Source organism: Channa argus, chromosome 17, assembly GCF_033026475.1.
Source record: "Channa argus isolate prfri chromosome 17, Channa argus male v1.0, whole genome shotgun sequence".
NCBI classification, from domain to species: Eukaryota; Metazoa; Chordata; class Actinopteri; order Anabantiformes; family Channidae; genus Channa; species Channa argus.
The window spans coordinates 18,310,569-18,337,232 of record NC_090213.1 but is presented as its reverse complement, the minus strand read 5'-3'; the positions used below and the strand labels follow the sequence as shown (position 1 = coordinate 18,337,232).

The following is a 26,664-nucleotide window of genomic DNA, read 5'->3' as shown; positions in this document are numbered from 1 at the left end:
ATAATAATAGTGTGTGTCTGCGAGTATGTGTGTGTGTAAATGTAAAGCATTTAAATTGCACTTTAGCCATGATGCATTACTTTTGCACTGAGCAAGTGCAAGAGGAACGTGCCACTAAAGCTTCTTTTTATCATTTTGACATTATAAAGTCAATATTATTTGAATTTCTCAAGCCAGTGGCCAAAGGTCCACAATCAGCTTTATACTGGATCTTTTGTTATAGTGCAACACAGAATGTGGAGTATGCAGTAGATGTTCATATTTCTTAAAAAAATACATTATATAGAACACGTTTGGTTTTTAAAAAATGGGGCGTGGCCAGAGCTCTGAACAACAGTCGAACCTGAGTTTATGCAAATGAGTGTGGAGTGGTTGGGATGAGAGTTGGCGCCTCTAAATCTGAGGTCATGGTTTTTAGCTGAAAAACTGTGGGTTTCTTTCTTTAGGTTAGTTCATTTAAATTGGATGAACTAATTAGATTTTGGGGGTCAAAGTTCAAGGTAACTGTGACCTTATGCCCATTCATCATTTTCAGAGGAAATGAAAAGAACAAAAACTTGTTCTGTCTACATATTTTTCTACATACAAAATTAGGCTTTAGAGAAATTAGGTGTGGTCTCATCTCACATTGATCAGTGTTTATCATGTTTTGGATTCAATCTCAAATGTTTTGTCAGAAAAATCTCAGCTCAAATCATCAGACATTTTTCTTCATGATTCTTACTTTTTTACCTCCTGAGGCTTCACAGAACTTGTCATACCTAAAGTTAAGCCTAGTAAGATCTTGGCTTAGTGTTTTTTTTCATAAATCATCAGAAAAGGTGTTTATTTGAGTCACACTGTTTTACCGAACATTTGTTTTATTCTCAAGTCTGACTAAAGCATGTAGTAGATGCTGCATTACGAACGGGAACAATGATTTGTGCACTGTACTGACAGGAGAATCTTAAAGAGCAACATTTGGATCCAACAGAGAGTTTCATCAGTTTATGATGAAGTGAGCAGCACAAAACCAAACCAGTCAAATAAAGACACAAAACACCGTCATCACTCAGGTGGAAATGTCCCAATCAGATATATTTTTACGATAAGTGTTGTTTGCAAATCAGTGCACGAGAGAAGACCAAGGTATTAGCAACACAAATGCTTTTTTTTAACATCTTCAGAAACGGCTATAAACCATCTATGGTGAGGGAGAGTGGTGTGAAAATACTAAGCAAAAGCTGAATTACATTGTGTATATACAATAGTCAGCCACAACATTTACACCACTCGGTAGTTTTTATGAACATATGATAATATTTTACTATATACTGATACTGATGTATCATTATACATCCTACATCTGCTATAGGCTCTTTGACTCTGGTCTTTGTGGAATGTTAAAGAGCCACTTGTTCTCTTCAATTCTCCAAGGAAAGATGATGCAATGAGATCTCACAATGTGCACAAGTTCATTTTTGCTTTTCTAATTTTACTTTAGTAGCTCGTAGCTCTGAATCTTTTTAGTTTTAGAAGGACTCACATATCTACAGTATATTGTTAATATTTATTAATTTAGTGTACATAATATTTAAGCACCACAAACGGTGAGTTAGGAAAGTTTTAGGTTAGTACAATCCCCTAGAAATATTTTTCCAGAAATGATCATTCTGAAAGCTGATCTGAACCAGCTGTAAAAAAAAGCATAAATAAATGGGTTGAGCATTGAATTTGACAGTGCAACCCAGTTAAGCAATTCAAGCACAGCATCTGGTAATGAAGCATTACTAAAAGAAAAAATGGTGGAAGTGAGAAAGAAAGGAAGCCAACACATCAAAAAAAAACCCATAACAATAGCTAAAGTTTTCGTGGCCTTTCTCTCCATCCTAATGACAGCTGCTCCTGACGCTGTGTTCTGGATGCTGCGTGCCTGTTTCTGTGCCACAAGGAAAATCTTTAAGTAGATACAGAGCATTACAATCATTGGGAGGTAAAATGCAAAAATAAGTCCCATAATATTTACCAGTACAACGTTGTTCAGACATGTTTTGTCGCATATTTTTCGCTGTATACTCACAGTTGTCAAACTGATGCCAATTAGAGCAGAAACACCCCAACTCATCAGAATCATGATTACAATCACACAATGATTTATCTTAGCTGTGTAAGTAAGAGGCTGACACACTGCATAATATCTGTCAATAGAAATACAACACAAATTCAGAATAGAACATGTGCACAGTGATACATCAAAAGTACCACGTACTTTACAAAACAAGTCATAATGGTAATGACATACAGTTGATGAGTATTTTATGGTGAGAGGAGAAACTAAGGCTCCTACAAGCAGGTCGGCCACAGCCAGAGACAGAATAAGAGAGTTTGTAGGTGTGTGCAGCTGTTTGAAGTAAACGATGGAGATTATTACAAGAAGGTTTCCACAGACTATAACAACAGATAAGGACCCGAGGAAAATATAAAGGAATATACATGATACAGCGTGGATGCTTGTCAGTGTGTAAGAGAAATCAACTTCAAAGCAAAAATGTGTGTTAGTAATTAAAGTCTTGTTAACACTCATTTTTAGTACGTGTGTGTGTGTTCTGCAAATTAATTATGCATTTATACATGAGTTCAGTATCAACACACACTCAGATTATTGTTTGAGAGTCAGATAGTTTCATACCAAACCAGTTAAGCCATGTAGTCACACAAGGTCTGTATTAGTGATGGATGTCCTCAGTCACTCTGCCACTGTGAAAGACCTGTACTCACTACTTACTAGTTCTCTCATAATATAATTCATGCAGACTTACTTTGTCCAATCAGATTATGTCCCATCCTCTCAATTACCATGACAACAATCGCATAGTGCAGCAACAGGAGTTATCAACAATATTATATTAATAAATAGTTATCTTCTTTGAAAAGGGCCACCAGAATATATCACTGATTAACCAGAGCAAATAATTTTGTGACATACCAATGGCAGTGAATTCTAAACATAATTCACATCTGTCGTCCATCAACTAAAATAATGATTTATAAATTTTAAGTATTCAATTCAATTATCTACTGACATTAACGTAGCAAACAGACATTTCTATTCAAACCCCATTGGGTAACCATGTAGGTAATTATTTTGCATGTTCAGTAACAATATCAATAATTTATAACTACTTAACAAATTCTTGTACGAGATTAACATATAGACAGTATTAAGCGCATATGTATAGGGCCATGTGATGTAATGTAATATGTTCCAAAGAATTAAAGAATCTAACCCTGTCCAAAGGTTAGGTAAGTCAAGCAGACATATGATTTGCTCAGTGATATGATGAACATCAGTTCCTCTGGATGGCACTGTGCTCATGCAATTTCAATATCTTTTATCAGATCACAAAAAAATATCTTTTTTTTTCATTCGATTCTAACCAGACATGGATCAAACATTGTTAAATCATATATGGAAACTAAATTTTTAGTTTTTTTATAAAACATGTGACTTTAGTTCTGATAATGAACATGTACCACTTTTGGACAGTTTTAGTTGCTAAGGCCATGGATGATTTGTGAATCTTTCTGATTTGCATCATGAAATGGAAGTGAGACATTTTACATCTCTTGTGTTCAACATTCATTAAATCTGATATTCAAAGAGAGATTCAGTCTTTTTGGGTTAGAGTGTTAATAACAAACATTTATTAAACCATAGGTCCTGGATTCACATGCATATACATGTCAAAAGAAAACAGTCATCATTAAACTGACAAAGGTTGAGTGTTAATGTTGGGCTTCCAAGACTCATATTCCATTGGGCAAAGGTCAGTTTTTTATCATCCAATATCAGAAATCTTTCTCAGCAACCTTGTGTGTATGCAACAGTAACACCATCCTAGGTGTGAAAGTATATCTATCCGATGAGGGTTTAGCACAACCTATTTTTAATAATAATATAATTATAAAAACAATGAAACTTGTTTACCTGCATTAAAAACCTGATGAGAAAGAGTTACATTAACAGTTACACTTTTTTCAGATTATTTACTTTACATACTTTTCGTTACTACGACCTTTGGAGCTATGGGCTATTTTTATGTCTTTATTTTATATTGATCTCAAATAGCAAAGTATGATTAATTACGTAAATAAAACAACAGTTCAAATTTCAACTTCACCAATTTTCCACTTGCTTTTTATGACTTTAGTCTGGGGTGTAAACGTTATATTCTGAACTGAAAGTTCCTCCAAGTGAAGTCCTCTGGAGGAGTTTTTCAGCTAGAAGTACATCCCCAATTCCAAAAAAGATGGGAAGATGTGTAAAGCGTAAATAAAAACAAAATGCAATGATTTGCAAATCTCATGGACCCATATTTTATTCACAATAGACCAGAGACATTTTAACATTTCATGGAAAATATTAGCTCATTTTGATTTTGATGGCAGCAACATTTCTCAAAAATGTTAGAAGAGGGTGACGTTTACCATTTTGTAGCATCCCCTCTTCTTTTAACAACTGTCTGTAGATTTCTAGGAAGTGAGGAGACCAGTTGCTGGAGGTTTAGGAGAGGAATGTTGTCCCATTCTTCTCTGATGCAGGATTCTAGCTGCTCAACAGTCCTGGGCCTTTGCTGCTGGATTTTTGGTTTTATGATGTGTCAAATGTTTTCTATCGGTGAAAGGTCTGGACTGCAGACAGACCAGTTCAGCACCCGGACTCTTCTCCTGCAAAGTCATGCTGGTGTGATGGATGCAGTATGTGGTTTAGCCTTGTCTTGCTGAAATATGCGGAATATACAATGAATGTACTGAAGCGTTTATGAATAAATACACAGCCAAGAGAACTTACAGTAATTCAAGCATGATCAGAAATATTCAGCTGAAATGTTGAGTTGTACAGAATGACAGTGATGTGAATAAAAGACCGGTGGTAATGCTCCTTCCTACACTGAGTGTCTATCAGTCTGCTGCTGAAGGAGCTGCACAGAGCCTCCACTGTCAGAAGCAGCTGGTGAGAGGTATTGGCCATAATTGATGTCAGCCTGGCTAACATCCTCCTCTCACCCACCTCCTCCACAGATTCCAGCAGGCAGCTCAGGACAGAGCTGGTCTAATTTAAGACAATTGACTCTGTTCTAAATCCCCCACAGTGTGACTTCTGTACAGTAGACCACAACATTTTAATATCTCGTCTACAACACCTGGTGGGCATCCGTGCTATTGCTCTAAAATGGTTTAGGTCCTATGTGTCTGACAGAATCACGTGTGTGAGCCTTGCTGGTTCTGAATCTTCTTCAGCTCCTCTGTTATATGGTGTTCCTCAGGGCTCGATTTTGGGGCCTCTCCTTTTTCTCTTTACCTACTCCCACTGGGTTCCATCCTCAGAAAGCATGGTATTTCTTTTCATTGTTACGTCTGATGACTACCAGATCTATATGCTGCTGAAGAAAAAAAGATGCTTTCTCTATTAAATCACTTCTGTCATGCCCCGATGACATTAGATACTGGATGGTCCTAAGCTTTTTAAAGTTTAACCAAAAGAAAACAGAAGTGATAGTGTTTGTTCCAGTAAACCCTCCCCGGTTGACTTAGGCCCTTTGGCTCTTAATGAGAAGCCAACAATCTCAAATCTGGGTTTTAAGATGGACTGTGATTTTAGATTGCATCACCAAATTATTGCAGTTGTCTGACTGCCTGTTTTTCCCACCTTAGGCAGCTGGCAAAAGTTAAATACTTTCTCGCACAGCAGCATTTTGAAACAGTAATCAATGCCTTTATCACATCTTGCCAGTCTTCCCTCACACATCTCCAACTGGTTCATTAGGCAGGAACCTTCATTGTCCGTTTTTAAAACTAATCAGATAAGGTATTTTTATTTCCTGGCTTTTATCCAGCATGAGTGTCTGTTCCTGTTCTCTTGTTTTATTGTTTGCTTTTATCTATATTATATATTGTTTTAAGTTTTGTTTTAAAGTGTTTGTAAACTTATTTGACTGGCTATGTACAGCACTGTGGTCACCTGTGGTTGTGGTAAAATTCTCCATAAATAACGTTGTCAAATTATACTTAATTTGTTTTTGATTTGCAGCAATTATTTGTTGCCCCTGTTCCAACTATTTTGAGACATGTTGCTACCGTCAAATTCAAACTGAGCTAATATTTTATATGAAATGGTAAAATGTCCCAGCTTCAACATCTGATATGTTGTACATAAAATATGGGTTGATGAGATTTGAAAATCATTGCATTCTGTTTTTATTTACGTTTTACACATTGTCCCAACTTGGGGACGATTGGGGTTGTACATTCTCCTGAAAGATCTACACAGAAATAAATATACAACTAAATTATTAACGCATTTGTTAGTAACTCTTTTAGGAACCCAAAATCAAGCCAATCTACATACCAATATATTAACTTTAAATAAACATACCAATAATTATCAAACCATCTAATCTTTTATACCATACTTTCGTTTTAAATTGAAGTAGTGATTCACACATTTGTAACTTACTTTTAATTTGGTTCCATAATCTAACCCCAACACCACAGTTGGAAGGTTGGGGAATCCTATCCCAGGACAACTGTGGACTTTGCATAGGTTTCCTCTGGGTACTCTGGTCTGTCTGTGTATGTCTCTCTCCATTTGCCTTGAGATATACAGGAGACCTGTCCAGCTTGAACCCTGCCTCTTGCCCAGTTACAGCTGGGATAAGCTCCAACACACTACAACCCTGAACAGGATGGGCGGTTACAGATAATGGATGGATGGATGGAATCTAACTTCAACTACTCTCACACATATTTATAGAATTTGATTGGAGTTTTGTTTTTCCCAAACTTACTCCTATTCTTTTATGTAAATTTTCTAACCATGTCTAGAAGTGTCCCATTGTTTGCCCTGTACATTGTTAGCAGCATTGTCAGATGTAGCTATATAAACAAATAATTAATAAAAAAGTTAAACTAAAACATGTTGATATGTTCTTACCAATCATTTTTGAGGTAAATAGATCATTTACATAATTTATGTGTGGTTTGCAACAAAGCTTGCGATAAACTATTAGTTCCTGAAATTTGGTTTCATGCCGTTTTCTCCCCCCAAACCATATAACTACTTTTGTGTTTAATGATAATTTCCTCATTTCAAACCATCTCTATATTATTATTATTATTATTATCTTTGACTGCTTTTTCTGTTCAGGATTATAGGCGACATGAGCCTATCACAGCTGTCACTGGGCATAAAGCAGGATACATACTAGACAGGTCACCAGTCTAATTAATTTTTAACTGTATTTTTAAGTTATTAAGCTTTAATTTGTCTTTGACCTGTCTTTGAGCAATGGACAGTTTTGTCATCAAAACAAATAGTATATTGATATATAATATTGAAATATATTGCTTACTTTAGAGATAGCTTCAAAAAATACAGTATTTAGAAGATACGGTATTTAGAATACGTTTATTTATAGAGCACATTAAAAAAACAGCTTGATCAAAGTTCTGTAGAGTGAAATCAAAATATTGTGTCAATTAGAATTACATTTGATAACTGTAATCACATAAAACATTGAATACAATCAGCTAAAACAATTATAGATAAATAGGTAAATGGATAAAACACTGCAAGCATAAGCTGACATAACTATTATTAAATGAATATAATAGCAGAGAGAGGCAAACTCTCTCAGCAAAATGGAAATGCACAGTGGAAAGGAGTAAATGGTTGGGAGATCTGAGGGGACTAGATGTTGAATACAGGCTGAGGAGGTCAGATGTGTAGCTTAACATCAGACCATGTAGCATTTTAAAAGAGAGATAAGGTTTCTCTTCTGCCACTAAAGTTTTAGTGCCACATTTTGAACAAGCTACAGACAAGACTTCATGCCTCAACGGCGACAACAGAGGCCAACCAAAAGTCAATAAAGACTGCTAAAATAAATGCTAAACAGATTTTTAATTTTGTTTTTACATTATCATCACATAGTTAAATGTTGGGCTTTTTGCAATGATTTTCTTAAAGGCATTCAGTCCTCTGCATTTTAACCTGTTGAACATTTGAAGTGTTATATACTGTAAATTAGAACAGTTTTAAGTCAGTGCAATCGTCTTGAATAATTTTCCCAGAAATTATTATTCTGAAAGCTGCTCGAAACCAGCTGTAGAAAAAAGCATAAATAAATGGGTTGAGCATTGAATTTGACAGTGCAAGCCAGCTAAGTAATTCAAGCAAAGCATCTGGTAATGACACGTTAAGAAAAGGAGGAACTGTGTTACACAGAAAGAAAGGAAGCCAACACGCCAAAAAAAACCCCATAACAATAGCTAAAGTTTTCGTGGCCTTTCTCTCCATCCTAATGACAGCTGCTCCTGACGCTGTGTTCTGGATGCTGCGTGCCTGTTTCTGTGCCACAAGGAAAATCTTTAAGTAGATACAGAGCATTACAATCATTGGGAGGTAAAACGCAAAAATAAGTCCCATAATATTTACCAGTACAACGTTGTTCAGACATGTTTTGTCGCATATTTTTCGCTGTATACTCACAGTTGTCAAACTGATGCCAATTAGAGCAGAAACACCCCAACTCATCAGAATCATGATTACAATCACACAATGATTTATCTTAGCTGTGTAAGTAAGAGGCTGACACACTGCATAATATCTGTCAATAGAAATACAACACAAATTCAGAATAGAACATGTGCACAGTGATACGGCAAGGGTTCCACGTACTTTACAAAACAAGTCATAATGGTAATGACATACAGTTGATGAGTATTTTATGGTGAGAGGAGAAACTAAGGCTCCTACAAGCAGGTCGGCCACAGCCAGAGACAGAATAAGAGAGTTTGTAGGTGTGTGCAGCTGTTTGAAGTAAACGATGGAGATTATTACAAGAAGGTTTCCACAGACTATAACAACAGATAAGGACCCGAGGAAAATATAAAGGAATATACATGATACAGCGTGGATGCTTGTCAGTGTGTAAGAGAAATCAACTTCAAAGCAATAATGTGTGTTAGTAATTAAAGTCTTGTTAACACTCATTTTTAGTACGTGTGTGTGTTCTGCAAATTAATTATGCATTTATTATACAATACAGAAACTAAAATAATGTGTTTTAAAATGCTGGTTCAGTATCAACACATACTCAGATTATTGTTTGAGAGTCAGATAGTTTCATACCAAACCAGTTAAGCTGTGTAGTCACACAAGGTCTGTGTGTTAGTGATGGATGTCCTCAGTCACTCTGCCACTGTGAAAGACCTGTACTCACTACTTACTAGTTCTCTCATAATATAATTCATGCAGACTTACTTTGTCCAATCAGATTATGTCCCATCCTCTCAATTACCATGACAACACTAATAAGTAATGATGTATTAAGAGTGGATGTGTTTGATGTGTGAAAAAAATTAATGAGAGGTGTTCCACAAACTGTATTTCTCACGGTTACCATAGGGTCGGAAGGTCGGTGGTCCGTGCCCCCCTCTTCCCGACCACATGTCGAAGTGTCCCTGGGAAAGAGACTGAACCCCCAACAGCCCATCCCCATCCCCAGCTGAGCAGTGCCTTTCCCAAGCACGGTGGAAATTGGGGAGTATTGCATCAGAAAGGACATCCGACATAAAAACTGTGCCAAATCAACATGTGGACTCACAGGGAGGGACAAAAAAAAAATGTCTTCACAGTTGAGAGCAGGTCTATTGGATTGTTAATAGTTGTGAGATAGTTATCCAAAATTCTGGACACCAAGTTTTATTCCAGGCTATTTCTAGCTGCCAGACTGTACCAGTTGCCTTCTTCAACCTCTTTCACACTGTGATGAAGCATCACGGATTCAGAGCCACAACTAAAGATGCCACCTTTGGTCACCTCTTGTCTCCGACAGCCTAATTGTCTCACAGTCTAAATCACTATTTTACTAGTGACACCAACTGGTAAAAGTGATGAAGTGCATTTAAAAAAATGAACGCTGAACTGCTGACATAGTGAAAATATTATGTGATTATGTGATAATGCTCCTAATTAGTCCTAATTAGCCCATTATTGCAGGACAGTAAGATATTTACTACATCCCTGCAGAATCATTACGTTCTTATCATTCCACACGGCTGCGCAATAGACTGAGAAGATTCAGATTCAGATTATTAGGTTTTCATTGTGTCCAATGGTTGTTGTCAGTGTTTATGGAACACACAGCAACCTACAACCTTCTCAGGTTTAGTTACAAAAAGCTGAGGTTAGGTTTAGGCACAAACCATCTGGGTTAGGATTAGGAAAATAGGATAATTTAAGTTAAAATACTATAATGCCTCCATATACCGTCAGCTGGAAATAGGAAACAAACTACCGTCTCCCACTTGGAACTTAAAACAATACTACTGCTACATGTTGCCTTAATATCAGATCACTGGATGATAGAAGTTTGCCTTCTGTAGCATAATAATGGGCTGATAATACCAGACTGAGTAATGTCATAGCAGTCAAAGAGTTAAATAAAATAAAAAAGTTCTTGTGTAGTCCAACTGTTTTTATCATTCACATTCACTTTAAATGTAGATAATAATTTCAAAAATTTTACATTTTCTGATTAGATTTTTCTCTAGTGTGTCTCATAGCTAGAAGGTCCCCAACTTGGATCCACATTCTGACTCTGGCTTTTCTGTGTTGGGTTTGCATGTTCTCCCCGTGCTTGCGTGGGCTTCCTCTGGGTAATGTGGTTTCCTCCCACAGTGCAAAGCGTGCATGGGTTAATTGGTGACTCTAAATTGCCTGTGAGTGTCAATGTGAGTGTTAGTGTTTGTCTGTCTGTGTATGTCCTTCTGCATTTACCCTGAAGTAGACTGGTAACCTGTCCAGGTTGTACACCGCCTCTTGCCCGATGACAGCTGAGATAGGCTCCAACCCCCCCCCCCCCCCCCCCCCCCCCCCCCCCCCCCCGTGACCCATGATAGGATAAGCTGTTACAGATAATGAACGGATGGATTCATGTTTTTTTTTTACTTTCACTCTCACTTTCAAAGGTTCAAATTAAACATTATCCAGAAACTCTGTGAGCTGTCAAAGTCTGTGGACATTTGTTCAAACTAACAACTTTTCAGGTTTATTAACATTGTTATTACGTTGATAGTCCTCTGTTTCTTAACAGTTTCTTCTTGTTTGCACTCAATGTAAGCTTCTCCTTTTTGGTAAACATTAAAGATACCTATCTGCTTTTTTCCTGTGAATTTGGGTTCTTTCTGAACTTTAAACTGATTTGCTTTAAACTGAATGCCTATACCACGTTTAGTCTTTAGTGTACCCTGGCTGACAAGGTACTTCCTTAAAAAAATCCAAAGAAAACTATCATTATTGTATGTTACATTTTTAAATGTATAGATATTTAATTCAAAGTTCAATGTCTTAAATTAGTAATGTGTAAACCAGCTTTATAGGTTATTAGATATAATAACAAAAAAGTGAAAATTGTGAGTATAAATGGGCAACCTATGACACTTATGAACACAAAATTGGAAGCATAACATTGCCACATCTTGTCTGTAGCTTGTTCAAAATGTGGCACTAAAACTTTAGTGGCAGAAGAGAAACCTTATCTCTCTTTTAAATTGCACTTGTTTTAAAACGTATCAAAATAAAACACAGATGGATGATGGACATGTGGTTTAAATAAACCCTGATCAGCCACAACATTCAAAAATCTAAAACAGGCTCTGCTTTAAATTTTACTTTTACAGGTGGACAATTTCTCACATATTAAGTTAAAACTGTCAGAAAGGATGATATTTCTATCTGTTTGGGGTTTAAAGTCATACTGGATTACATTATAGTGGTTCTAATGTTTGGCCATTCATTTAAATAAGGAGCCTAGGAAGTGAGAAAATATAATGGATTGCAGTAGATTGCGCAGGTGTGCGTAATATTGTGGCTGATCAGTTATTGTTGAGCTTGAAGGTGCTATTAATGCAATTTCCACTGTTTCCCCACCCAATACATTTAAATATGACTTACAATTAAATATGACAAACAATTAATTGCATCAAATCCATTTAATCTTCATTGCCCTGTGAAGAATAGCAGCAACAAACAGCGTACGCAGATTTTCAGGGGGCTACTTTCACTGTAGTTTAAAATGAGCAAAATCACCTTGAAATATTTTGCCAGAAATTATAATTCTAACAGCTGATCTAAACCACTTGTAAAAGAAAGCATAAATGAATGGATTAAGCATAGAATTTGACAGTGCAAGCCAGTTTAGTGTTTCAATCACAGGACCTGATGGTGCATAGTTACTAACAGACTTGAATGTCATGCAAAGAAAGAAAGGAGTCCAACAGATCAGAAACACTCCCATAACTATAGCCAAGGTTTTGGTGGCCTTTCTCTCCGTCTTACTGACAGTGGCTCCAGGCTTTTTACTCTGACAGCTTGTGCTGTGGATGCTGTGTGCCTGTCTCTGTGCCACAAAGAAAATCTTCAGGTAGAAACAGAGCATTATGATCAGTGGGAGATAGAAAGCGAAGACAATTCCCATAGTTGTTGCCAGTGCAACATCAAACAAACACTTTTCTTTACATTTGTCTTGGTTTAATTCTGCTATTGCAAGGCTAATTGCAACAATAGCAGAAGCCCCCCAGCTCACCACAATCATGATGGCCACAACCCCACTGTTTATCTTACTCCTGTATGTCAGAGGGTGACACACTGCATAATATCTGTCGATAGAAATGCAACATATATTGAGAATCGAGGATGCACTCAGCGTTACATCAAAGCTGCCTCGTACCTTACAAAAGAAATCCGCATAGTGCAAACATGAGCTGAGAGAAAAAGCCATGCTGAAAGGAAAGACGAGAATTCCTACAAGCAGGTCGGCCACGGCCAGAGAGAGGATGAGAGAGTTTGTAGGAGTGTGCAGCTGTTTGAAGTACACGATGGAAATTATAATGAGGAGGTTTCCGCATATTGTGGTAACAGATAATAAGCCAAGGAAAATGTATATGAAAACACATAGTGGGGATGGGCTACTTGTTAGAACATAAGAGAAATTTACTATTTTATAGCAGGGATGAATGTTGTTAGTCCAGCTGGTCGTCGCTTCTGCTTCCATGTCTTTGGGTTCCTGCAAATCGTGTTGTTAGGAATGATCAGTCAATCATACCACATGAAAATAATTCATAAAAACAATTTGGAACCATGAATGCACTCCTGAAAAAAAAGTTATTTTCTTGAGAAGATGAAGAGTTACAGTTCATATCATACCTAATAAACCATCAAGGAAATCAACAGCAATAGTGTGGAAATGTGTTCTGACTGTGTCTCTCTGTCTGTGTGAAGCCCTCAGAGCTGATGCTTATCACTCCCCATCTCTGATTTGCTTGTCCAATCAGATGTGTGAACTTTCATTTGGGATATGCATGTTTTACATTATCTGTTGTATCAACGCTATAGTGTGATCAGTTCTAATTAAGTTAAAATTGTAATTAGTTCAATTTGTTCCACAAACATTCAGCTCCACGTCATTTTTGGAAATATATTATTCTTAGTTTATTCTCTGTTTTAGACAAATCGATACAAATCTACACCACAGGTGGATGAGCTTTGCTTGTACACTGATATGCAGTCATGGTAAAATTATACTTTTGCATACATAAGGATGCTCAATGTGTTCCCACATTATTATTTTTTTTACTTGCACATAGACGTACATGTCCGCAAAGGGGCAGTATTGCATTTAACCAGCCTCAATTTGCAGAAAATGAAGAAATGGCTTTGTTTTCTTTGTTTGAACAAAATGCAGATTTCAATGATACAATGGATGAGACGTGATGAACTTTTCCAGCCTGCTGCACGAATGGTTCTTTGACTGGATGCGTTTCACAGGAGTACAGAGCACAAAATTACAATGAGCAAGCAACCAGACAAAGCATGTAAATCCTCCAGCGGTATCTGCAGTCAGTTTTGTGGATGAGAATGTGATCTAGAGACAAATACAATGTCCTGTGCTTTGTTGTTACTGAATAAACCTATTAATATTTTGAGCGATAACAGGAGTTGTTACTTCAAATGCATGGTCCCGACCAGAGACTTCTTCCACCTTCGAGCCTTTGGGGGCCGAGCTCTCACAAATTTTTGACCCCGCTAGCCCAGAGGTGGGAGCCGCACTCAGCCTGTCGAGTCTTAGTCCACACGCCCCATTATAGACTATATTATAGACTTTCGCACACTGGCTGCAGACAGTGAATGGAATGATGCAGCATTGTGTGACACGTTCTATGAAGACCTGGCAGATCAGCTCAAGGATGCTTTGGCTCAGCAACCTAAACCAAGGACCCTCCAAGACCTCATTGAGGCCGCTGCACGCCTCCTGGAGAAAGCCCACGCTCATCGCCATGCTCCTCATGTGCTTCAGCCCAAGCCAAGACGTCTTCCAGACAGAAGACAGACAGACACCTAGTTCATCAACTCAACCTTCCACTCACACCTTTGGCTCAACCACTCCAGGTCCGTTCACTCAACAATCAAGTACTACACAAGGTACAGTTTAAAACCAAGCCAGTTCCGCTAGCCATAGAAAACCATTTAGAAAGCATGGTGTTCCACCTAATTGATTCCCCTCTGCATCCCCTGGTGCTCAGCATACCATGGTTGGAGACACATAATCCCCAAATTCACTGGCGAACCAGCAAGATTCTGGGTATGAGTTGGAGCTTCATGTCTTCATTCTGCTCAGACTCCCATTTTCCCAAATGTATACCTTGACACAGATTTCCCCGTACCTCTCCAAAGTACCCTCTCAGTATCATGACCTCAAGGAAGTTTTTAATAAGTCCTGTGCCACCTCATTGCCCCCTCACAAACCATATGACTATGCCATCGACCCGCTACCCAGCACCATGCCCTTTACAGGCCCCCAACATCTCCACCAAAACCAACCAACAAAGCAGAGAAATGAGAGTTTGACGCCACCACTGTCACATTCCTCGGATGCATCATCTCACCAGACAACATCACCATGGATCCAGTTAAAGTGCAGGCGGTAAAGGACTGGCTGATCCTCGGGAACATAGAGATGAGGAGGACAGGCAGAGGGTGCTGGTGCTTGGGAGAGGGCTTGAATGACCTCCCCTTCGAGGTCAACCTTGGTTGTGGCGAGACGAACAGAAGAGGGTAAAATGTTGTCAGGGTCCTTAGCCTGATCATCCGGGTCGTGCATGCGGGATCTGCATGGCAGTTCTTTGAGCCTGGGAGGTAGGAAAGGGTGAAGACAAATCTACCAAAAAAGAGGGCCGACCTGGCCTAACGAGGGTTCAACCGTTTGACATAGGAGAGGTATTCTAGATTCTTGTGGTCTGTAAGAATCAGAAAGGGGTGTTTGGCTCCCTCCAACCAGTGTCGCCACTCCTCCAGGGGTAGCTTAATGGCCAAGAGCTTTCTGTTGCCAACATCATAATTCTTCTTCTAATGCTGTAGAGAGGCGGCAAGAGAAGAAAGCACATGGGTGAACCTTATTGTCTTCCTTAGAACGTTGTGAGAGAACAGCACTGACTCCTGTGTTGGAGGCATCAACCTCCACAATGAATGGGAGTTCAGGCTTGGGGAAGATGAGTATGGGGGCTGTGGTAAAAAGTGACTTAAGTTTATTAAAGGCTGTAGAGGCTGAGCACATGAACTTGACTTTAGAGGTGGTGAGCTGATGAACAGGTGCTGTTGACCGCTTTTCAAAAATGGATGACTTCATACCGCTTCCCAAGCTGCCTACCTCCAAAAAACTGCTGACGTTCTTCTCACCCATGTTTTCCGTCTTTATGGCCTCCCCCGTGATATCGTCTCTGAGCACGGCCCCCAATTCACAGCCAAGTTTTGAGCGGAATTCTGTCGCCTGCTGGGGATCTCTGTCAGTCTGTCCTCTGGTTTTCACCCACAGTCAAACAGTCAATCCGAGAGACTTAACCAGGAATTGGAGACAGGTCTACGTCTACTGTGCACACGGGATCCCTCCACGTGGTCAAGAAATGTGGTCTGGGTGGAGTAGGCACACAACTCCCTTCCATCTACAGCCACGGGGCTCACTCCATTCCAAGTAGTCTATGGCTACCAACCACCATTGTATTCTATCCGAAACTCTGATGCTATGGTTCCATCGGTCGCTGCTGCGGTACGACGCTGTCACCTTGCCCTTCTCAAATCATTGTCTAGTTACGAGAAGTGGGCCAACAAGCGGTGCTCTCCGCCCCCACAGTATACCCCGAGCCAAAAGGTTGGGCTTTCCACCGCGGACCTTCCCCTTCAGGAGAGCAGGAAGCTTGCTCCCCGCTTTGTTGGTCCTTTCCCTGTTGCCAAGTTCATAATCATGTAGCTGTCAAGGTACGTCTACCCAGACCACTGAGGATCCATCCATCCCACATTCCATGAGTCGAAGGTCAAACCAGCGCTCAACAGCCGATTCCCCAAGTAAATGTCCACTGTAAGAATTGTCATACCAATGTTAAGAACCACGTTTGTGTCACGTAAGAGATTTATGGAATCCAGAGCTATGAGACTGTTGCACTAGGGCATGAAAGGGATTTTGGAATTTGGATATTATATCACTATGGGATAGTTCTTTCCACTATCAGGGATTGGTGATTCAGCAACAGCCAGAGAGAGGATGAGAGAGTTTGTAGGTGTGTGCAGCTGTTTGAAGTAACGATGGAGGTTAATACCAGGTTTCCACAGACTGTAACAACAGACAATGAACCAGATTAACGTATAATAAAACACATAATACAGTGGGGGTACTTCTCATGTAAGAAAGATTGTGTATTTTATAGCAGGGATGCATGACATAAACAATGTAACGTAATGTAAGTTGATTTTCTATCCTTATATCTTCTTTTGTGATATTTTTTACAGAAGTGTCTATATGGAATAATGTGAGCTGAACCGCTGAGTATGGAGCATCACAGCAGACTACAGAAACTGTGAAGTTGCTGTCACTCTGTAATAACGGTTGGGGGACACAGGCACCATCTTATGAGATTTCCTCTGCCTTTGGTTTTGGTGAGTTTGAGGCCGGGATTTTGACAGTGTTTACCATAAATCTAAAATAATTGTGATAGTAGCCAGCAAAGCAGGCTGCATGACTTTGTGTGCATAACCAGACACTAGTCATTTAATTTGCTTATTTAGTTTTTATCAAATATTTCTTCCAGAAATGCTGAGTAGGAAAAGTAGAAAAACACTATCACACACCAACAAAGAATATTGTAGACCTGCAAAAGTAAAATTAATTTTGACTATATAGTATCTGATTGTATTCACACATTAACAGTGTTCCTTTCAGAAAAAAACTATTTTTATTAACTCATCTATCTCCTGATCACAGGGAGGTTGTTGTGTGGCCCAAGTTCTATGTGGTAGCACCTGGATGTTGCTCATCGGCCTCCTGCTTAATTCTTTATATAAGTTGCCTCTTGTTGCTCCTCTACCTTCACCACTCAGCCCAATTAGTCGAGACAGAAAGAGCCAGGTTTCCTGTGTACTGTGTTCTTGTTCAAGTGGGATTTGTTGGGTTCACTCTATAATTCTGTAAGTTTGGAACCTTATTATGTAAGATGCCTTGAGATGACTAAAATCTGGAATTGAACAGATTTCACTTAGATTTCAGCCCCATTTACAGCCAGTATTACCATGGATCTGTATCTGGCTACACTACATCACATCTGCACATGTTCCAGATCTCTGTTGAAATTCTTGCAATTTGGGGAAACACTTCTTGCCCCCTAAATTCTGGACTAAGCTTTCTGGAATAAAGAAACCCAGTGGAGCAGTGCTTCTCTGGCTGATGTGTTTTTAATAGTTTTTAGGCAGCTCAGACACAGACAAATGAGCTCATTAGGTTGTAAACTAAAATACACCATATGCAAGTACTTTAGAGACAATTCATTGCTGGTTTCAGATGTGATACAGAACATTTAAGATTTAGTACTGGATTCATATTTGATCCAATGTTTTGAATCTAAACATTATTCACCTTGTCCAGTATATAGGTACCAAACTTTTACTTAGGCAGGACTAAACACAAGCACAAGGCCGACTACAACAATTGTCTGCAAGTGTTTAACATTGCAGATGTCTGGTATGAACTATGTGAAGCTTACATTTATATTAACAATAATGTATGTGATTACCTGCGGCTAATTCTGTCTAAGTAAATACACATTTACTTTAATTGCATCAACGTTAATGATATTTCAGTTACCTAGTTTAGTATCGCAAACAGTGATTCAATGCAGTTTTGAGTTGGCAAAATCACCTTTAAATATTTTCCCTGAAATGATCATTCGGAAAGCTGATCTGAACCAGCTGTAGAAGAAAGCATAAATAAATGGGTTGAGCATTGAATTTGACAGAGCGAGCCAATTAAGGGTTTCAATTACAGGAACTGGTACCGAATTGTTTGTTAAAGGCAGAAAGGTGGTGCAAAGAAAGAAAGGCGTCCAACATAAGAGAAAAACCCCCAGAACAGTAGCCAGAGTTTTGGTGGCTTTTCTCTCCATCTTACTGACAGTTGCTCTCGACTTTGTTCCTGCACAGGTTGTGCTGTGGATGCTGTGTGCCTGTCTCTGTGCAACAAGGAAAATCTTCAAGTAGATACAGAGCATTATGATCACTGGGAGATAAAATGATAAAATAGGTCCAACAGTGTTTGCCATGAGGACATCTATTAAACACTCTTCCTGACAGTTTCCATCGTTTAACCCAGCGATTATGACACTAATTCCAATTAGAGCAGAAACAGCCCAGCTGACAATGATCATAATCACCGCAACACAGTGATTTATCTTAGTTCGGTATGTGAGAGGCTGACACACTGCATAGTATCTGTCAATAGAAATACAACACAGGTTCAGAATAGAACAGGTGCTCAGTGTTATATCAAAGCTGCCACGCACTTTGCAAAACAAATGCTCATGATATAGACATGAGCTGAGAGAGAAAGCCATGCTGAAAGGAAAAACTAAAATTCCAACGAGCAGGTCGGCCACAGCCAAAGACAGAACAAGGTAGTTTGTAGGAGTGTGGAGCTGTTTGAAGTAGATGATGGAGATTATTACAAGAAGATTTCCACAAACTGTCACGACAGACATTAATGCAAGAAAGCTATATAATAACACACAGATAACAGAGGGGCTTCTTGTCAGAACATAATTGAAGTTCTCTATTTCATAGCAGGGATGTATGTTTGTCACCACAACAGTCCTGTTCACAGTAACTTCTAGTTCCATCTTCTTAGAGTCCTACAGTTTCAACAGAAATCACATTATTAGCAAAATGGAGAAAAACAAATGAATGAAAAATTACACAAAGTGTGAACAATGGAATAAATCTTTTTTTATATATATACCTGTGTAACACATGGCCTTATCCATGCCTCAGTGCTGATGAATGTTCTTGGTACCACTCTGCAGAGCATGAGTAGTAATCAGCCTTTATCTATTCACCACTACTGTTGGCCAGCGGTACAGTCCCTGCTGGTGCCTGTTGTCTCTGGGTGCAGCTTTTTTTTTTTTTTTTTTTTTTTTTTTTTTACAGCAGCCATTAGTAAAAGTCCATAAAGGTTTTTGTTTGCATTGGGTATAATGAAAGTAATAGTATTATGAAATAACCGGGACATGATAAAATAAATGTAAATATTTTACTACTAGTGGAAAAAATGTAGCTATTTATTTAAGTGGAAGAGTGTGTTTAATACACCAATAACACTGTCATGATCCCTTCTTGGCCAGCTTACCCTTGGGGAGGAAGGCTGTTACCTCAATATAATTTTAACTTGTTACATAAATCTAAATCGTATTTTTTAATATGCACTACATCCTACAACCAATAACCCGAGCTAATAAACGTACTAATCAAGCAGAAATGATTGCTCTTCTCTGATTGGTCAGTAGCCTGAGCCTCAAGCAAGACACTTTTAGAAGCAAATAGCTCTGTCATTACTATTTGAGTGACAGAGAGTGACAGAAGTGTGAAGAACTAATTATCGTCTGAATAGCAGTTTAACTACCTGGACTATGACAATGGTATTGGTCAATAATAATACAGGCTTGAGTAAACCCCTCCCTTAAAATTATTATTATTGCTAATAAATATTATTTTATTATGTATATAGAGGTAAACCTTTATCTAAATACTTCAGTGACTGAATATATTCATCTGATCGTTTGTTATACATAAATAGTGTTGTTATTCTGGGTTACACTAGGATCAATTACATGACTATTCATTTTTTTTGGTGAATAAAATATGCTTTTTTGTGATACATTGAAAACCATTTCTGGCTAAGCCAGTAGCTTTCAAAGTTTCCACCCATCAAGCCACTGTTTGAGCGGACATTTACTCCGGATCTGCTTCCAGTTCAGCCTATGATCCACTCATACCCCTCCAGCAGTGCCATCCTTCTCGTCGGACGCAATTTAAATTCCTCTCCAGTTTTTTCCTCTCCACCTGTTAACACCCCACCTAACTGCACAATGCACTTCATGTTGGCACATCTTCTACAGCAACTGAAAACTGTCACATCCACCATCAATGAGCTATTGAGAACAGGGGAGAGGCCAAAATTGCATTGGCCTTTCCAGGTGCCGCCCCACCTGTCAGAGTGACTAGGTGGTACTGTGGGTACCTGCTGTAAAACTTTCTGCACAAGGAAATTTGAAGCTGAAATTTCAACCACGGTCATTATAAATAAATAAATAAATAAATAAATAAACACAAGTAAAGTATTGTATTGTACAAATACAATAAAGTTTTTGTATTATATACATTTAAGCTTGTTTCATATATTTGGTCACAGTAGAATTTTGTACCAGTTGCAACCAGGTAGCTTGTCCAAGCAAACTGTTTATTATTTTTTTATGGCTATTTAGAGTTAATTTTAGATAAGTTAAGTATTTGATATTTATGACACTAACCAAAGACTTTATTAGTATACTATTAGAAAATTAATATGCAGTCTATTGTTTCCCAAAAGTTTAAAACCTTCTAAACCATTTTCTAAATGGGCCACTATATTTTGAGCATGTTCTCTAGTCTGGGAACCACAATAAAAATGATGCATATCCGCCCCTGGTTAAAAAAAAATATGTACATGTAAGTTTACTAGTGGGGCCTGAATGCACCAGATTGACCAGGGTATTCACACATTTTCTCTACTGACAGCTGTTTGGTGAAGCTGTTTAACGATCACATCAATCCAGTGCTTTTCTAATGTTGTAATATCAAATAACGATGAGAGTTTTTGCATTGTGAAACATTTTAAAAGTGAAAGTGAAAGACAGTTGAAGGGAAGGATCTGGGTAAACAGGGTGGATAATGTAATCTCACCTCTCTGGTATTACAGGCAGCATACCAAGTCCTAACTGATATGTATAAGAAGTATGCTGTTGTTTTTAGTTACATAGATACATAAATAAATATATATTTGGTGTCATTTAAAAAAAAAAAAAAAAAAACATTTAGGAGCTTTAGAATTGACACCGTGTTGAAAAGGTTAAGGAAAACAAATATGAAGACATATATTATAGAAGACGTATTATTTAACAGGTGTCCTGATGCGTTGGACGGGAGAAACTTTCCATTCAGTGTCATTCTAGAAATAACAGGATGGTTGTTTGATGGACTCTTATCCAGGATTTATGGCCTTTGCTGTTTGCCATTTGTGCTCTTCTTTGTTTTTTACCTTTCTGACTGATGCTTCTTTTGACTGAGTGAGTTTTTCATCCTTTTTGTCACCATGTGAACTGTTTAGCCAGTGGTCACGTCTACGGCCTGCAGCCCAGCTTCTGAGAGGATCTATGTGTCATCATCAATTGGTTTCTCTCTTGCTCCATGTGTTTAGTTTTACCTCTGCTTGTCACTAAATAGATTTCTACTGTGATGTAGACGGTGCAGGAGAAAACCATTTGGTAAATACACACTTTTTGTAGCGTTACATTGATTTTACATTCAAATGAAATAAAACATGTGGAACATGAAATGTTTTGAGGATATGGAGGATGTCAGGGAGGACAGATTGGGAGCCGCTGACCCCAGTGCAACCTTTCTTAAGGGGCGGTTGGTTTTAATACAACAGGTTGGGTTAAATACATAAGCGAAAATAAAACCTAATCAGACCATCTGCACAGTTAAGGAGCTTGAGATATTATCAGACCTGCCTGATAATATCATTGTATTCGTCAGCCTGTTGGTGCAGCACATTTACACAAATATATTTAGGGTATTTTAATGTGCCTGTGTATTGACACAGAGATGGACCTAACAGGAAATAATGTGCAGAGTCACATGGAGATAATTGAAACCGATATGCATTTAATTTATGTTTATTACTTGTTCTTTTTCAGACACTGCCTTATCCAAAATATATAATTCAGTTCAAAATAAAGAAAAGAACAGATGGTAAACAGTCTGCACTTATATAGCACTTTTCTACCTAGTGGCACTCAAAGCACTTTACACTGCTACTTATTCACTCATTCACACTCACAATCACACACCGATGGGGGAGCTGCTATGCAGCTGGCCAACACTCACCTGGAGCAACTAAGTTGGGGTTCAGTGTCTTGTGACTGGAGGAGCCGGGGATTGAACCAACAACTGTGAGATTGGTGGACAACCGCTCTACCTTCCTGCACCACAGTCACCCCGATGCTTCGACACACTGCCATGTGAGAAACAACACCTTTCTCAGCTTTCATAGTACTTTGTACACATCGGACAGTTTATGAAGTGATTCAGGGAGTTACACTTTACACTTTAGTGGTCAGAATGAAACCAGATTTTGCAGTTATCATTTTGTATTCTATATCTATTAAAGATGGTCTGTAAATCTGCACTGTTACTTTTCTTCAGCGTGTCACTAAGCAGAAGGATTGGACATTTCAACCTTTAGCATCATTAGAATAATTAGTCATCTCTATACTTAGTGAGCTGATGAGCCATTAATTTTTCATGAAATGAAACAACTCTGTTATGGTTGTAATAATGTAATGTAATAATGTACTTTGTTGCCTTTCTACAATTACATTAACAATTTCATTTAGCTGTCATGGGAGATTTCTAAACTGATTTTTGGTGCAGATTGACAGGGCTCTGGCAGATATAGCTCAGCTTGAACAAAGCATAAATGCATCCAAACTGTTTGTACGTCTCAGCTGCCACAGATAGCTGAAAGACAGGTTCTTGATCTACTAGGCTGCTGACAGCACAGAGAATACCTGGAGACTCTTATGATGGCATTGACATTTGGTATCTGAATTCATTCAATTCAATTCGTATTACGGCAGAAAACGAGGATCGGACATTTTAGCGGACAAAAACACATTGTCTGGTAAAATTTTATTGATATGTTCACTATCAACGTATTTGCAACTCAACATTAACGTTACATGGCAACGTATTGTCATTACATTCACACAAAATGTAATGTGGTTGAAATAAAATTTTCCAGGAAACAAATCGTGTTTGGAGTTTAGTTGTATAGGAGACAGGGTTTGCTTTCTGAAAGCCCCCTTTAGTAACATTAGCTCCTGGCAAGTCCCATCTATTACAGGATGTTCTAAAATTCATTAACATTAATTAAATTAGGTCCGACAGTAGATCGAGGCAAAACAAGCAAGACAACTTTCACAGATTCATTGAAATATAGAGGAATGGCAGCAAAGATGGCTGCATCGGATCCTTACAGCTGCTCAGAGTTTGGCCATAAACTAAATACATAGGTTTTAACACCACCCGGTGGATTTACTGTTGTGACTGATGGGTGTTCAGATTATGGTCACTGCATACTGTGACTGATTGTTGAGTTTTAAATTTTTTCCACTCAAGTTCAGATCAAGTACTAAGGAGAAAACCACAGATTGTTTCCCTTCATCGTTGATCAGTATTAATCTGCATCCAGTTTAACCTGTTTCAAGGTCTGACATGGCAACAACTCTCTTATCTCTCTCCTATCATGCAAAGTCTGCAATCTTTCCGGGCTGCTGTGCAAATTTACATATGCGGCAGAACAGTGGTAATTTCACCACTTGTTCACGATTGGTTATTATCCCTGACAGCAGTCTACTCTTGCTTGCTCGACAACTTGTCCGTTTCTCTTACTTACTTGTAGAAAACTTATTGAAAGAAGAGAACAAAGAGAACCTGCATTGATCGGATAACGGCACAAAGCTTGTTGATGAGCTATAAGGCTCTTGCTGTCAGTATTTTTGTGTAAATGAGCTAAACAGGATAGTTTCAAAAAGGAGTCTTTTACGCGTCATCCAACAATATACAGATCGCTCAGGTCAAGGACAAGAAAGATCATCAAAAAGGAAAACGTCTGGGGGAACTATAGAAGGATTTGCCTTAAGACTTTCCTCTGCTTGTCTCTGATGCAGACAAATGTGAAATGTGTCTTTTTGCACCAGTAAAAGCAAAAAAATCTAAATTACATTTCCAACTGAAAAGCAATTGTTGATAAAAGCAGCTCTTTGAAAGGGTTTGAGGTGGGAAAGCTGCACATACAGTGGATGTTCGCACTTCTGCAGAGGTTTCAGTGTCTCATCCAAGGAAATGTTAACATGTGGCCAGTATGAAACCAAGAACCAGGAACCAATGCACCAACTCTGTGGTTTATTGGCCGTTGTTCTACCAACTGAGCCACAAGCACAAACAACAAATTATCCACAGCTCGTTTTGATTCTGTTCCTGTTTATCTTGTTTCTATTCAGCCATAAGTGTTGTAACTGGTTTCTTATTTGCTTCCCTTATGTAATGTTTTTTCCCTGATATGTCATTGTTTAAAATACATAACCAAAGTTTACTGTACATCGATTCAAATCCTCACTTTTGTCTTCATCATCAAGTCTCCGGCTGATGCAACAGCCTTCAATTAGAGGTGTGAACGTATGCTGTTATTTATGCCCCCTGAGCTACTCTTGCCGCATGCAAAACACACACACACACACACACACACACACACACACCAACTCCTGCTGCCTGCATAATCTCACCCCTTCAACCTGGGGCCTAATTTTTTTCCAGCAACAACAACGCTAAAAAAGCAAAGCAAACTCATGACTGCTTAATGATGTGAATAATGACATGATACACCCGGAGAGTTTACCCAGAGAATTACATCAGTAATGAGGAACAAACAACAAACGTGAGACAAGTTGTGTAGATAGTTCAAATAATCCATTGTTATTTTGTCCGCTGAATATTAACAGATGTTTTCTTAGTGACATTTTGTGACAGTCAACAGAAAAATGTGAGTCAAAGTTTCCAAAAGGTCAACAGACTTTGATATTTGTTGTTAAATAACAATCTATATCTATGTAGACAAATTACCACTATCATTTCAATTTTTATTTAAAATGGCAGCTACCTTTTCATATTTGAAACGTCATGACTCACTATAACAGACGGTTGCCTAGAGCACAAAGTCCAGAAGAGAAACAGAAGACTGATCATATCTTATTTCACATATCTTATTTTATTGTTTTTATTTTAATAAGGATAAAACCTCGGCTAACAATGCCAACCCTGAATTCTTTTGGTACAACTATGAGCCATCAGTTGTCTCAGATTGGCCCATAGGTCTCATTTGGTTTCACAACACTCATTTTGCACCAAGATTTTTCCACTGTCCACAATTGCTTTAAAGTGATTCAGTGCTATGCGATGCTCAGATTTTCTTAAGTCGAATAACTTTATAACCTGAATTCTTACTTTGCTAGTTTCTGAAAACTGTCTGAAAAATGTCTCTTTAACTGTCATACAATGCTGTGTTGTTTTTTAGAGGACAACTACAATCGGTGACATACCTGGCAGCTTCTGGAACAAACAACCAACCCTTGAAGGGCGGTTTATAACAACAACATACATTTTTAATTAAAGTAGACTTGCAGTCATCTTCTGCAAAGCCTACTTTAGATTTCATTTAGATGAAGCAAGGTAATACAATTTAACTACAGTCAGCCAAATAGGGGCCACATTGTTTTGATTTGAGTCACCTGTATAGCAGGAACATGACTCAATGACTGATGCTCAGGTACTGAGATAGGGTCAAAATATACCATACTTAACTTTAAAGTGCTGGATGATAGGAGCTTGTCATACACCATATAGCCCAAGGGACTATGTGTGGTTTAATTTCAAAAGTTAGCTCAGTACAAACATGTAAGCTATTTATTTTTACAGCTAAAAAAGGAACAGGTGTGGCTGACGAGAATAAAGGCACTAAGAATGAGATACATAGCTGAGTATTATTTACGCACTTTGCTTTGGCAAATTTTCAAGAGTTCTGGAAAGTAATTAGAACAACAGCTGTTGTCTTTATGAACTGAGATGTAACTATGAAGAAAGAGAAACAAATATACTGTACAGGCCTTTCTCGTATATTTTTCCTTTTCCTGGAGTCTATACATATTTTCATCTTTATTCAAAAGTGGAAACTTTATAGGACATCTCAACTATAGTTTGCTATAATGCATTTGGTAGACTGAAGTCAGCTAAAGGAAGATTTTGTGGAGCTTCAGTGGAGCTTTTTCTTTTTTTTTTTGGCCTCTGGCTAAACTTGTAAAGAACACAGGCATCACTTGTTGTCTGCGGAGTCTCTCCCATCTCAGCTGCTAAAGCATGTGAATCTTTCAGCG

At 38.3% G+C, this 26,664-nt stretch overlaps 4 protein-coding genes across 4 annotated transcripts; all 4 read right to left on the bottom strand.

The window, feature by feature from the left end:
- Positions 1-1,594: 1,594 nt before the first annotated feature.
- LOC137102923 (trace amine-associated receptor 1-like) lies at positions 1,595-4,719 on the bottom strand. Its single transcript, XM_067482868.1, has 4 exons — positions 4,684-4,719; positions 3,968-3,980; positions 3,160-3,267; positions 1,595-2,427 (listed from the first exon to the last, which is right to left on the bottom strand). Exons 1-4 carry the CDS (start codon positions 4,717-4,719, stop codon positions 1,595-1,597), a joined length of 990 nt encoding a protein of 329 aa, XP_067338969.1.
- Positions 4,720-8,065: 3,346 nt separating this feature from the next.
- Positions 8,066-9,034, bottom strand: LOC137102922 (trace amine-associated receptor 1-like). The gene has a single exon (XM_067482867.1). The coding sequence runs from the start codon at positions 9,032-9,034 to the stop codon at positions 8,066-8,068; it is 969 nt and encodes a 322-aa protein (XP_067338968.1).
- A 3,070-nt stretch (positions 9,035-12,104) lies between these two features.
- LOC137102921 (trace amine-associated receptor 1-like) lies at positions 12,105-16,065 on the bottom strand. Its single transcript, XM_067482866.1, has 6 exons — positions 16,061-16,065; positions 15,750-15,897; positions 15,537-15,604; positions 14,989-15,231; positions 12,779-13,011; positions 12,105-12,706 (listed from the first exon to the last, which is right to left on the bottom strand). Exons 1-6 carry the CDS (start codon positions 16,063-16,065, stop codon positions 12,105-12,107), a joined length of 1,299 nt encoding a protein of 432 aa, XP_067338967.1.
- Positions 16,066-18,181: 2,116 nt separating this feature from the next.
- LOC137102748 (trace amine-associated receptor 1-like) lies at positions 18,182-19,257 on the bottom strand. Its single transcript, XM_067482563.1, has one exon. The coding sequence runs from the start codon at positions 19,255-19,257 to the stop codon at positions 18,256-18,258; it is 1,002 nt and encodes a 333-aa protein (XP_067338664.1). The 3' UTR covers positions 18,182-18,255.
- Between the last annotated feature and the right edge of the window lie 7,407 nt (positions 19,258-26,664).

What these genes read in the sequence shown, in the direction of transcription:
- LOC137102923 (XM_067482868.1), bottom strand. Translation starts at nt 4,719, where the DNA reads ATGACTTTGCAGGAGAAGAGTCCGGGTGCTGAACTG. An exon ending in GTACAAGAATTTGTTAAGTA is followed by an intron (nt 2,428 to 3,159) that starts GTTATAAATTAT and finishes CTGTTGTTATAG; the next exon opens with TCTGTGGAAACCTTCTTGTA.
- LOC137102922 (XM_067482867.1), bottom strand. Translation starts at nt 9,034, where the DNA reads ATGAGTGTTAACAAGACTTTAATTACTAACACACATTATTGCTTTGAA.
- LOC137102921 (XM_067482866.1), bottom strand. An exon ending in ACGTCAGCAGTTTTTTGGAG is followed by an intron (nt 15,605 to 15,749) that starts GTAGGCAGCTTG and finishes TTTTTACCACAG; the next exon opens with CCCCCATACTCATCTTCCCC. An exon ending in GCACTATGCGGATTTCTTTT is followed by an intron (nt 12,707 to 12,778) that starts GTAAGGTACGAG and finishes GCATTTCTATCG; the next exon opens with ACAGATATTATGCAGTGTGT.
- LOC137102748 (XM_067482563.1), bottom strand. Translation starts at nt 19,257, where the DNA reads ATGGAACTAGAAGTTACTGTGAACAGGACTGTTGTGGTGACAAACATA.